Raw genomic sequence first — 13284 nt, 5'->3', positions numbered from 1 at the left:
AAAGAGCAAACAGCACGGGATCTCCTTTGTAGATGTGCCGGCTGATGATTGTCTAGCCCCATGGCAGTGAATAATGCGATAAACATCAGCAATGCTGCAACTTTTCTGACACATCTAGTTTCATTTAAAACTGTATCATTAACGATTTTAGCGTTCTGTAAACGATGACGTCAGACAGGGGTCCCCAAACTACGGGAAGTCTCAAGTTTTTATTTTTATTTGTCTGACCGCTTCTATGTTAGCTATTTCTCAGTGTTTATAATGTCTATTTTCTGCTGAATCTACTCTCTATTTTATGCTGCCCCTTTTTTTTGTGCTGCAGCTATTACATATACTGTAATACTGTACATCAGGGGTGTCCAACTCATTTTAACTCAGGGGCCGCATGTAGGGATAAATCTGTGCACACACACACACACAGCCCGGCCCCCGGCCATATTTTTTTAACCCAATGCGGCCCCCGAGTCAAAAAGTTTGGTGACCCCTGACCTAAGACAATCCACACTTAATAAATCTATGACTCTGCCTTCATAGTTTCGTATTCCTGTCCGTAAGTGAGAAAATAACCCAAAACAACGGGAACAGAACTTAACAGTTACATAGCTTCAGCATCTGCTAACATTAAAAAAAACAAAAAACTGTTGCATTAACAAGCATAGCAATTAAACTAAACAATTTTAGTGTAATAACAAGCTGACTGCAATGTCCTTCCAAAGAAAACAAATGGAGTCCCACATTCAGTGTAGCCTACACAAGTACTGTATATTCCCACCAAAGCCTTTTGAGGACGTTAATCTCAAATGACCCAATGAATAAACATTTGGGTTGTCATTTTGTGTGTGTGTGTGTGTGTGTGTGTGTGTGTGTGTGTGTGTGTGTGTGTGTGTGTGTGTGTGTGTGTGTGTGTGTGTGTGTGTGTGTGTGTGTGTGTGTGTGTGTGTGTGTGTGTGTGTGTGTGTGTGTGTGTGTGTAGTGTTTTTCAAACACCTCCAAAAGCAGTGCTTGGTTGACTTGCCCTGACATGGCGTTCTCTTCTTAAGAGGCTACCACCTCCATGCTTGGCCTGGCATGGCTCGGCCTGTCATGTGCTCCTCAACATTCCACCCCTTGAGACGGCAAAGCAGCACAGAGAGCATTACTTTTTTGTACCAATTGTATAATTTATTTAAATATATTTTGTTTTATCATATAGTACAAGCTGTATAACGCTGTGCCTCACTTAATTTATCGTAGATCTCATGGTTTTACACTATGTACAGACACATGGTCGCGGTCTACTGTGGAGTGATGATTCAAATACATAAATAAAGGCTTTCTCGGGAGCGTCTGGGACTTCCCGCTGTCGTCATCTCCATGTCGCCGATAAAACGTCTCGCTAGGCGATCAATAGTTTAGACACAGTTGTCCATTTGCAAGCCAAGCAGCGGCCTCATTTGACATTTAGAGGTTGGGGAGAGGGGAGGTCCTTGCACCATCCATTATGATCCATGTCAAGAGTAGAGCCAACTTCAGTAGAAGGACGCGTGTGTGCTTGATCTCAATCAGAGCTGGTCACAGTAATTTAGGGCACTTTTCCAAGAAGTCCTAGCCACTTTTTCCCCCTTTTGAAAAACATCCTGGATAGCGGCTGTTGAGGCGTCAACCTTTAAAAGAAAGAACAAAGACAAATTCACTGCTTTTTTTCTTTGACTTGGGAGTAGATTTCAGAAAATTATTTGGTTTCCTTAGATAATAAAAAATAAAAAAAACCGTTAATTTTCCAGGGATGTGCTATGCTGCCTTGAAATTGTTTTATTTTATTTTATTTTTTTATTTTTTTTGTGCTGTCCAGCTACTCAGGCAAATCATACTGTTGATGTAGATGCCCATATCGGCTGTACAAATGTACTTTACAAAAGAGAAGTGTGGGATACTTCTCTTGTTTCCTTATTTGTGTTTGACTTTATTAAAGGGATTTATATTATCATTTGGTGCAGCCGAGGGGATAGGAAGACAGAGGGGGAAATTGCGGGGACAAGAGGGGGATAAGACAGAGAGACAACAACAACAGCAAACACAGAAAATAACAATAACAACAACAACAGAACAACATCAGGATATGTACAAATATGATGATGAAAGTGATAGCAAAGAAGCAGCCAGTGAAATAAATATTAATAACACAGAACTGACAATGAGCATTATTACACTGCAAATGGAGCAATACAAATACCAATAGAAATAGCACTATTGTTAATGAATAATAAAAATAATTACCTCTATTATCAACAATACAATTGTTTCAAATGCAACAATACATATACAGTCGCAATCAAAAGTTTACGTAAAGAAACCACCACAATGCTTGACGGTGGGAATGGTGTTCCTGGGATTAAAGGCCTCACCTGTTCTCCTCCAAATATATTGCTGGGTATTGTGGCCAAACAGCACAAGTATGTGCTCCAATCACTCTATCACAAAAAAATAAGAGTTGTAGAAAGTATTGGAAACTCATCATCATTTTAATGTAACTAAACACTAACCGGCAGAAGTATTACCATGGTTATCATTTTTACCGTTACGTCCCTATAGCCTACTAAGCCTGAAGAAATGTAATTTTTAGCATGTATAGCTATTAAATACATGTAGTACACGTGTTGAAATATGCAAATAAGTAAAACTAGTCTGCTCGGTGGCCTTGTGGTTAGCGTGTCTGCCCTGAGATTGGTAGGTCGTGAGTTCAAAACCCGGCCGAGTCATACTGAAGACTATAAAAATGGGACCCATTAACTCCCTACTTGGCACTCAGCATCAAGGGTTGGAATTGGGGGTTAAATCACCAAAATTGTTCCAGAGCGCGGCCACCGCTGCTGCTCACTGCTCCCCTCACCTCCCAGGGGGTGGAACAAGGGGATGGGTCAAATGCAGAGGGTATTTTTCAACACTATTAACAGTGTGTTCTGAACTCCTGTTTCCATGCAAGTGTCTTAATGAGCAGAATGGCACCGGTTGGTTCATTTTGAACATGCTCAACAGAGTTACATCACATGCTTCATCTGCCATTGTCATGGCCTAAAATGCCTGATTTCACAGCAGCTTTTTTTTAGCACATTTTCAGTACGTCTACCATATTTGTGTAGACATGTCCCGATCCCGATCATGGAATCAGAACGGCGGCAGATATTTGCCTTTTTTAACTGATCGTCGATCAGCTGATGAGCTGACGAGCCCAGCTGATCTTTACCACAGCCGTGTGCCAGTGTCTACGTCATAGGTGTCAAACTCAAGGCCCGGGGGCCAAATCTTTCAAAACAAATTATAAATCAAATTGTAGACTGTAAAATTTACAGTATATTTTACTGTTAAATTACGCTGACTGAGTTTTTTACCGTAAAATCAACTTTGGTGCTGTTTTTTTCCATATACAGTAAGACACTAAAACATTAAAGAAGAAACAAAAAAAAAACATTAAAACAACAAGATTTTACGGTAAAAAAAAAAAAAAAGACAGCTCTGTTGCTTGAATTTTACTGCTAAAAACAGTGGTATTGTTTTTCCATTCCATTCCATGTATTCTATTTTTTTATATGCTGTAAAAAAAACACTGTTTTTACTGAAAAATTCTGGTGACTGAGCTGCCAGTTTTTAAAGTAAGATTTAAAAAAATTTTTTGCAGCTTATGTAAAAAAATATTGTTAATGTATTATATATATACTGTACATGTATATTCATATATTACTCATTGTTAAATGCGGCCCTCGCAACCATAACTGCGATGTGGCCCTCAATGAAAATGAGTTTGACACCCCTGGTCTACATGGTTAAAGAAAGATTCCTTCTAAAGAGATGCACATTCAGAGAGAGACAATTACGTTTTGTGATTTCTTTTTACACAGTTTCACAAATTCCTGTAGGCTGCGTTTCTTGCCAGAACACCGGCTCAAATTTGAGAGCCGGCTGCAACGAACGCGTCGTCTATCGACAATGCAAAGCCGCTTCTAAGATAATACACCCTCATGGTGGGAAATAAACTAAGGTTATTCCAAGTACTGTAACATTATCACGAGTGGAAAAGGAATGGCTAAGTCTTAAACACGCATACACATTCTTGTATTTGTTACCTTCTTGAGACCTCCGAAAAATGCCTACCCCCTCAGGAACACCCTTTCTAGCTATATAAAGATTTGTATTTACAACATTAATATTATATACATACTATGCAAATATAAAAAAGGCAAGCTTTTAGTTTGTTTTTATTTTTTTGAATTTTTTGTTTTTAATTGGTTTTTAATCTTTATTATTTACTTCAAGTTATTACAGTATGTCTCTATATACATATGTATTTTATTTTTGTATTACTTTTGGCCAAAGGGGGCACATTTCAATTTCTTACACACACTTGTTATTACATTTGTTGGCCAGCGGGGGAGCACTTCAAATTTTTACACACACTTGTTACTTCATATGTTGACCAGAGCGGGAGCACTTTTAAAACCAACACACCGTCAATTTGAAAAATCCCTCCTTTTTGGGACCACCCTAATTGTGATAGATTTCACCACCAGGTGTGCAAATGAGACATTCTCTATTAGATGCAATGGTTTTCAGTATTGGGACCATGATTTATGTCCTAACTTGTTCACCGGTCCTCATATGGAAGGTACTTTTCCTTGTTGATGTCTCAAGAAGGGTAGAAATACAAGAATACACACACACACACACACACACACACACACACACACACACCGAGCAGGGCGACACAAGAAGCTAACCGCTAAATGTTAAAGTACCAATGATTGTCACACACACACTAGGTATGGCGAAATTATTCTCTGCATTTGACCCATCACCCTTGATGACCCCCTGGGAGGTGAGGGGAGCAGTGAGCAGCAGCGGTGGCCGCGCCCAGGAATAATTTTTGGTGATTTAACCCCCAATTCCAACCCTTGATGCTGAGTGCCAAGCAAGGAGGTAATGGGTCCCATTTTTATAGTCTTTGGTATGACTCGGCCGGGGTTTGAATTCACGACCTACCGATCTCAGGGCGGACACTCTCACCATTAGGCCAACCGCTATGTGTAAGTAGAAGTGATCGATTCAGATGTCAATACTATCGATACCAAGTCTAGTATTAGTATATGAACGAAACTAAAGAGATTAGATCACATTTTTTCTATCATCTTGTTCTTATTATCAAAAAAATAGTTTTGGGTCGTTTTTGTTATTGTTTACAAACTCAGGGAGTAAGACTCTGGATACTGGAAGGCCTCGGAGGAAAAACCAAAATGATTTAAATGGGAGCCAATGATAGTTTAGTTATTGTGCATTAGCCACTTTAATTTGTTAAAAAAAAATATTGTATTCAATCGACATATACTATCTTCAAAACGTGTTATTGTGTTTACTTTAGTGACTTGTTAAAAAACATTTTCAGTTCTATAATCTTTTGTCAAGTATCGAATCAGGACGTGAAATCGGATTGGATCTGGGGCCAAAACATTGGATCGGGATTGGAGGCCAAAAGTGCTGATCGGGACACCCCTAGTGGGTTTTTTTTGCAGGCTTTGATATTTTGTTGCAGCACGTGTAAACTGACTTTCGCCGTACTTACGCAGGAAAAGTCTATTCCAACTATAGATTTTTTACAAATTCCTACTAAATTCTCACACATGGTCATATTTCTCCTGATGGAAAAAAAGCATGTCTATTCTCACGTCATCATTCAATATTGAAAGTTGAGGATATATCAGTAGTACCTGTTAGGATGTGTTAGCCTCCCGTGCACTGCGGGCTGCCCGCTAGCCGCGTGAGAAGCCGTGCACATCTTTTGAAATCTGGAATAAAGAAAAAAAAAAGAACAAAACAGGATTGGCCTTAATGACTTTTCATTGAGATACTGTCTGTGGTTCTTGGGAATGGTAGCATGCGTCGAACGATGAGAAGACATTGTTGGCTTGCTTACATGCCGGTATCGTGCAGTCTCTCTGGTGGTACAATTTGTGCACGTGCTCCCTGCACTTGGGACTGAAGTAGAGCGGACCTGTAAGACAACATGCAAGACACATCAAACATCTGTTTCAGATCTCAGAGCCAATATTTCTTAGCGCTCAACCGCCCGGCATCATCAATACTGCGTCTTTATAAAAGCCCACTCAGACATCATCACACCCTCTGACACGTAGTGTAAATCTTACCTGTTCTGTGTTTCAGGTATTTTTCCTTTTTTCTAAGATCCTCGGGGAGTAGGGCTGTCGAAGAAGACATACAAGGAGTGTCAGCTACACATTACAATACAATATGATAACTTACAGTATATGGTACTTTTAAGGGGAACCCCTTGACAACATACAGTACAGGCCGAAAGTTGGGACACACCTGCTCATTCAATGTGTTTTCTTTATTTTCATGAATATTTACATTGTAGATTGTCAGTGAAGGCATCACAACTAGGAATGAAAAAAGGTGAAATACCTGAAAACAAGTTTTATATTCTAGTTTCTTCAAAATAGCCACCCCTTGCTCTGATTACTTTTTCGCATTCTCTCGATGAGCTTCAAGAGGTGGTCACCTGAAATAGTTTTCACTTCACTAGTGTGCTTGAAGCTAATCGAGAGAATGCCAAGAGTGTGCAAAGCAGTAATCAGAGGAAAAGTGTGGCTATTTTGAAGAAACCAGAATATAAAACGTGTTTTCAGTTATTTCACCTTTTTTTGTTACATGTGCTCATTCATAGTTTTGATGCCTTCAGTGACAATCTACAATGTAAATAGTAATGAAAATAAATAAATTGCATTGAATGAGGAGAAGGTGTGTCCAAACTTTTGGCCTGTACTGTACCTGTACACTAGTCGTAGTATGAAGAATAATGTACTCTATATAATATACATAAATGGCACAAACAAACAACATAGAGGCCAATTATTTGCTTTAAGGATTACATCTGGTGTAAATAGTCGAGGTGTCCCGATCTGATATCAACCAAAAAAACGTGTATCGGAATTTATCGGCATATTTAAGGCTATGCTCCAGAAATTCTATTTAGTAGTAACTGGAGCCAGCCACCAAAATGGTCCTAAAAGTCTTCAATTTGACTTGTTGAAACCTGCAGAGACCTTGATTACAAAATAAACATGATATGTATGGACTCATAGCATATTGGATTGATATCGGTATTGGTCAAAACTCAAGGCTGAAGTATCGGTATCGTGTCGGAAGTGAAAACGTTTTTGAAAGTTGTGAGCGCTAGCCAGTGAGCTGAAACACCAAACTGTCAACTTTGGTTCTGGTATAATTCTGTTTGTGTCGCACCTTTTGGAACAGATCACCAACAACTGAGGAACCTCTGTAGTTGAATGTTCTGAACTCCTGATTCTATGCCAGTGTCGTGTTGATCAGAATAAAGCTGCATGAAGTTGGTATACAGTAGTGTCCACGTAGCTCGTCTTCCCATATAGCTAACGTCATGTTCTTGTACTTCCTTACACAGCAAACTCGTTACTGCTTTTAAATCAACAGCGCCTCTGCTGACCACAGCCAGTAAATGCACGACATCTACTCCTAATTGCATTCAAGACAGCACTGAACAATCATTCCCACTTAGTCGACTGAATTGGTTACAATTGATTATATTGATTTAACGTAGATGATACCTCGTACTGCTCGTTAGCATAGCTCTAACTTTACTTTTACCCTAAAGGCTGACTTTTTTGTCATTTCAGTACATTTTTGCTGTATTTTTTACCCATAATTTTTGTTGTGTTACTCCATTGTTCATGATTTTTCCCTAGAGGGTTTTTTAACGTTAAATTATGAAATTTCCGAGTCGAATTCACAGGTGAACGATAGACTGGCGTGTACTATAATTTGCCAGAACCCACTGACTTTTTTGTCCTTTCAGTAGATCTTAGCTGCATATGTTGGCCATAATTTTTTTTATTACTCCATTACACATGAATTTTCTAAGAGGGTTTTTTCACATTAGATTTAAAAATGTCCATGTCGAATTCACAGATGTACGATACACTGGCATGTGCTATGACTTTGGTTGATATCGTTATGGATTAATATTGGGATCGGCCAAAACTCACTGACCTTTTTGTCTTTTAAGTACATATTTGCTATATTTTGGCCATAATTTTTGTTGTTAATCTATTATACTCGATTTTTCCTAAGATAATTGTTTTCACGTAAATGTTTTTAATTTCCATGTCAAATTCACAGGTGTACGATACACTGACTTCTATGATTCGTGCTAATGTCGTATCAGATTAATATTGGTATCGGCCAATACCCACTGACTTTTTAGTTTTTTTAGTAAATTTTTGATATATTTTGGCCATATTTTTTTGTTACTCCATTTAACATGATATTTCCTAAGAAGGGTGTTTCATGCTCAATTTTTAAACTGCAATGTCAAGTTCACAGGTGTACGATACACTGTCATGTAGGGTTCTATCATTAGTGCTGATATCGTATCGGACTATCGGCCAATACTCACTGACTTTTTTTGTCCTTTCAGTAATTTTTGCAGTATTTTTGCCATAGTTTTTGTTGTGTTACTCTATTATATATAATATTTCTAAAGAGGGTTTTTTTTCACGTGGAATTTTTCAATATCCATGTCAAATTTCTAGGTGTACAATACACTAGCATGTATTATGATTTGTGCGGATATTGTATAAGGTTAATATCGGTATCGGCCAATATTCGCTGACTTTTTTTATCCCTTTATTACATTTTTGCCGTATTTTTTTCACGTTAAATTCCCAAAATGTTCATGTCAAATTGGTGTACCATACACTGGAATTCACTATAATTCATGTTGATATCGTATTGGAATAATAACTGTATTAGTCAAGGCTGACTTTTTTAGTCCTTTTGTAAAAATGTTGCTGTATATTTTCGGCAAGATTTTTGTTGTGTTACTCCATCATACGTGATAGTTCCTAAAAGCACGTTTTTATCATTTTAAATTAAAAAAATTAAATGTCAAATTTCCGGGTGTATGATACACTGGCATGTAACTATGATACGTGCTGTTATCGTATCAGGTTAAAATTGGCCAATACTCAATGCTCAGTTATCTGTATTGTATCCAAAGTGCAAAAGTTGTATTGGGACTAGGGTTGTACGGTAAACCGGTATTAGTATAGTACCGCGATACTAATGAATCATATTCGGTACTATACCGCTTCTAAAAAGAACCGGTCCGCCACAAGTAGATCAATAATTCATTTTCTACCACTTGTCCTTAATATTGTTGACAAAATTCTAGAATGATAAATAACACAATATGTTACTGCATACGTCAGTAGACTAAATTAGGAGCCTTTGTTTGCTTACTTACTACTAAAAGACAAGTTGTCTTGTATATTCACAATTTTATTTAAGGCCAAACTTGCAATAAGAAACATATGTTTTATGTACCCTTAGATGTTTTGTTCAAATAAAGCCAATAATGCAATTTTTTTGTGGTCCCCTTTATTCAGAAAAGTACCGAAATAATTTTGGTACCGGTACCAAAATATTGGTATCGGGACAACAATAATTTGGACATACCTTATTTTTAATTGTGTATAATTGATGGTTGCCCCATGCCATATCCTTTTTGTTCAAAGGGCACAAAAGCATTTTGGATCTTTTGTTGTTGTTGTTCAAATCTCCCAATCAATGTCAGATTTAAATAAAAATACCAAGCATATAATGTGTTTTTATTTTTATTTTTTCTTATTCAACCCTTTGAAGGCATTTTTGATCAAATGATCTCACAGTTGTATAAATAGTATACATTTGCATGAGTTTTTTTTTTGTTTTTTTTACCAATTTAAACTTGTCAATCAATCAATCAAAGTTTATTTATACATCCCTTAATCACATGTGTCTCAAAGCTGCACAAGCCACAACGATTCCCAAACTGTGGTTCCTGTCTAGTGATACGCCAAAGAATCACTCGATAAAAGTAGTGTTTTAAGTTAAGTTAAAGTACCAATGATTGTCACACACACACAAAGTGTGGCAAAATTATTCTCTGCATTTGACCCATCACCCTTAATCATCCCCTGGGAGGTAAGGGGAGCAGTGAGCAGCAGCGGTGGCCGCGCCCGGAAATCATTTTTGGTGATTTAACCCCCAATTCCAACCATTGATGCTGAGTGTCAAGCAGGGAGGTAATGGGTCCCATGTTTATAGTCTTTGGTATGAACTCACAACCTACCAATTTTTTTTCCTATATTCAAACACAGTGTTACTGTTCAAATTGTATGTAATGTGGCCAAAAATATTAAATATACTTGTTAAAAAAAAACTCTGCCTTGTTTTTTAATGAATAGTTAGGCCTACTCCGCTACTGTATTTTAATGTCGGTCATTATAGTGGTACTTGAAAAGCCAAGTGTTTTCTGAGGTGGTACATTTTTGAGAACCACTGCCTTAATTAAAATATACACTAATAAAAAATAAAATAATAATTAATGTAATTTCCTATTGGAAAATGTGTTTTCAAATTAAAACTTGAAAGTCAACTCGTGTCACAGAACACATTAAGGAGTTTTCACTGTACATGAAATACATGTTCATTGAATATTAACGGCGGCAGTATCAACATTTGGTGTAGGTGTATGTATATTATATTATCTGACCAAAAGGCCTTCAAAGGAGTAAAGAAAAGTTAATTGTACAATTTCAGCAAAAAAAAGTTTAAAAAAAAAAAAGAAAAGTGGAAGCGTTAACTTCCTAAACAACGTGACCACTATGCAGACACAACACGTAAGAGACTTAACAGCTTTGCAAGCCCGCCTGCACTCACCGACAACCTGATCCCCTTTGTCTGTTTTCAATCTGTGGAAATCCCTCTGGACCACGAGAGACGTCCTCCCCCGGCTTCTCCACGGGGCCTCGCGTCTCACCGGCTCCGACGCTCTCCTCGAGGCGCGGCTCGCGTTCCTCCCCGGCGCGGAGGTCTGGGTGCGGGTGGGCGTCGCCGTGACGAGCGTGAACCACAGGAGCACCAGTCCCACGGTGGCATGCATGTGCAGTCCCTTCATAGCTCTCAAAGAAAAAAAGTAAAAAAATGCACCTCTTCTTTTTTTTTGTAGCTGCAAGACAAGATGATAAAGTGCTTCACATTGACTAAAACTTTCACTTTCTTTTCTTTTTTCAACACAAAGTTGTCCCACAGGTTCAAAATTGGTGAATTTGCTCTAACTTTACGTGGCTTTTAATCCTCTTTGGTGAATAAGTCCACTGCGTCCGTTATGATCAATTAAATTCCCACACGCAAAAAGAAAAAGAAAAAAAAGTCCCTGTTTAAAGTATCCACGCATGGAAAGTAGCGCAAGTCATAAACCGGACATCCTGTGATCCGACATAAGTAGACTCGAGTCTCCCGTGCTCCATGTCCGGATCCGAACACTCCAACAGCGCGTGTCGAGTTGAGCCCCCTCTTTATTCTGCCACGCAGCGCCTTGGCCCGCCGTGGATGACTCACTCCGCGCTGTCCGCGATCCCATTAAGACGCACAGTGGATTGGCACTTGAGGTTTGCTGACCATCACTCGAACCGAGTCGTCCTCTTCCTTTTCTCTTCTGTATCTCTCACCGGAAGCCCATTCCAATACTGATATTTCCACGGAAAGTGGGTCTAATTGCCTCATCTGGGTCGTCGAGGAACAGAAGTCGCGGGTGACGCACTGTTCACCAAACTTGATTACGCACGGTGCGCGCGTTTCTTTGGACTTTTCCTGTCGTTATTGAGACTGCCTCCCCAGCCCACTCCCCCTAAAAAAAAGTGTCTGCAGGCGGTGCTCGTGAGAATGACGCGACAACAATACCAAAAAAAAAAAGTAATTGTTTTCCCAAGTATTTTAGTAGCATTTAGTTTTTTAAATGCGTAAAAGTGAAGTGAAGTGAATTATATGTATATAACGCTTTTCTCTAGTGACTCAAAGCGCTTTACATAGTAAAACCCAATATCTAAGTTACATTTAAACCAGTGTGGGTGGCACTGGGAGCAGGTGGGTAAAGTGTCTTGCCCAAGGACACAACGGCAGTGACTAGGATGGTAGAAGCGGGGATTGAACCTGGAACCCTGAAGTTGCTGGCACGGCCGCTCTACCAACCGAGCTATACCGCCCCCCAACCTGTCTGACCGGGTCCCTTCCCGCTGTTTTGTAAGCATAGGGCCGTGCGTAAAAAGGCTTGGTGCTGAAAGGACAGCGCGCTCTTGTCGCTCCCTTGCAATGCGGGCGTGCGTAACGGCGGAAGGTGAACATGTTGTACTTTATGAGGTGTACGAATGCTCAGAGGCAAGTAAGGGGGCCAGGATACATCTAATCCAGGGGTGTCAAACGTAAGGCCCACGGAACAGGTTTTATCAGGCCCGCGGGATGAGTTTGCTAAATATTAAGTTAAGTTAAAATACCAATGATTGTCACACACACACACTAGGTGCGGGGAAATTTGTCCTCTGCATTTGATCCATCCCCTTGTTCAACCCCTGGGAGGTGAGGGGAGCAGTGAGCAGCAGCGGTGGCCGCGCCCGGGAATCATTTTGGTGATATAACCCCCAATTCCAACCCTTGATGCTGAGTGCAGAGCAGGGAGGTAATGGGTCCCATTTTTATAGTCCTTGGTATGACTCGGCCGGGGTTTGAACTCGCGACCTACCTAATCTCAGGGCGGAAGTGTAAAAATGAGCCGAAATTTTGAATGAAAGAAACTGCTGTTGCAAATGTGTCCAGTAGATGTCGCGATAGCAATTGTTTGTATCTATGTAGATGATGCTGTATACAGTCGTGGTCAAACGTTTACATACACTTGTAAAGAACATAATGTCATGGCTGTCTTGAGTTTCCAATATTTTCTATAACTTTGTTTGTGATAGAGTGATTGGAGCATACTTGTTGGTCACAAAAAAACACATTCATGAAGTTTGGTTCTTTTATGAATTAATTATGGGTCTATTGAAAATGTGACCAAATCTGCTGGGTCAAAAGTATACATACAGCAATGTTAATATTTGGTTATATGTCCATTGGCAAGTTTCACTGCAATAAGGCGCTTTTGGTAGCCATCCACAAGCTTCTGGCAAGCTTCTGGTTGAATTTTTGAGCACAAATTTGGTGCAGTTCAGCTAAATTTGTTGGTTTTCTGACATGGACTTGTTTCTTCAGCATTGTCCACACGTTTAAGTCAGGACTTTGGGAAGGCCATTCTAAAACCTTAATTCTAGTCTGATTTAGCCATTCCTTTACCACTTTTGACGTGTGTTTGGGGTCATTGTCCTGTTGGAACACCCAACTGCGCCCAAG

At 39.3% G+C, this 13284-nt stretch overlaps 1 protein-coding gene across 1 annotated transcript; it reads right to left on the bottom strand.

Moving 5' to 3' along the window:
* Nucleotides 1-1151: 1151 nt before the first annotated feature.
* On the bottom strand, nt 1152-11680 carry LOC133640492 (ALK and LTK ligand 2-like). Its single transcript, XM_062033939.1, has 5 exons — nt 10783-11680; nt 6174-6227; nt 5942-6019; nt 5736-5813; nt 1152-1643 (listed from the first exon to the last, which is right to left on the bottom strand). Exons 1-4 carry the CDS (start codon nt 11018-11020, stop codon nt 5749-5751), a joined length of 435 nt encoding a protein of 144 aa, XP_061889923.1. The 5' UTR covers nt 11021-11680; the 3' UTR covers nt 1152-1643; nt 5736-5748.
* Nucleotides 11681-13284: the final 1604 nt, after the last annotated feature.

Source organism: Entelurus aequoreus, linkage group LG23 (assembly GCF_033978785.1).
Source record: "Entelurus aequoreus isolate RoL-2023_Sb linkage group LG23, RoL_Eaeq_v1.1, whole genome shotgun sequence".
Lineage (NCBI taxonomy): Eukaryota > Metazoa > Chordata > Actinopteri > Syngnathiformes > Syngnathidae > Entelurus > Entelurus aequoreus.
The sequence above is the reverse complement of the archived record's forward strand: the minus strand, read 5'-3'. Positions and strand labels throughout refer to the sequence as shown.

What these genes read in the sequence shown, in the direction of transcription:
- LOC133640492 (XM_062033939.1), bottom strand. Translation starts at nt 11,020, where the DNA reads ATGAAGGGACTGCACATGCATGCCACCGTGGGACTGGTGCTCCTGTGG. An exon ending in CAAAGGGGATCAGGTTGTCG is followed by an intron (nt 6,228 to 10,782) that starts GTGAGTGCAGGC and finishes CTTCTTCGACAG; the next exon opens with CCCTACTCCCCGAGGATCTT. An exon ending in ATACCTGAAACACAGAACAG is followed by an intron (nt 6,020 to 6,173) that starts GTAAGATTTACA and finishes GTTGTCTTACAG; the next exon opens with GTCCGCTCTACTTCAGTCCC.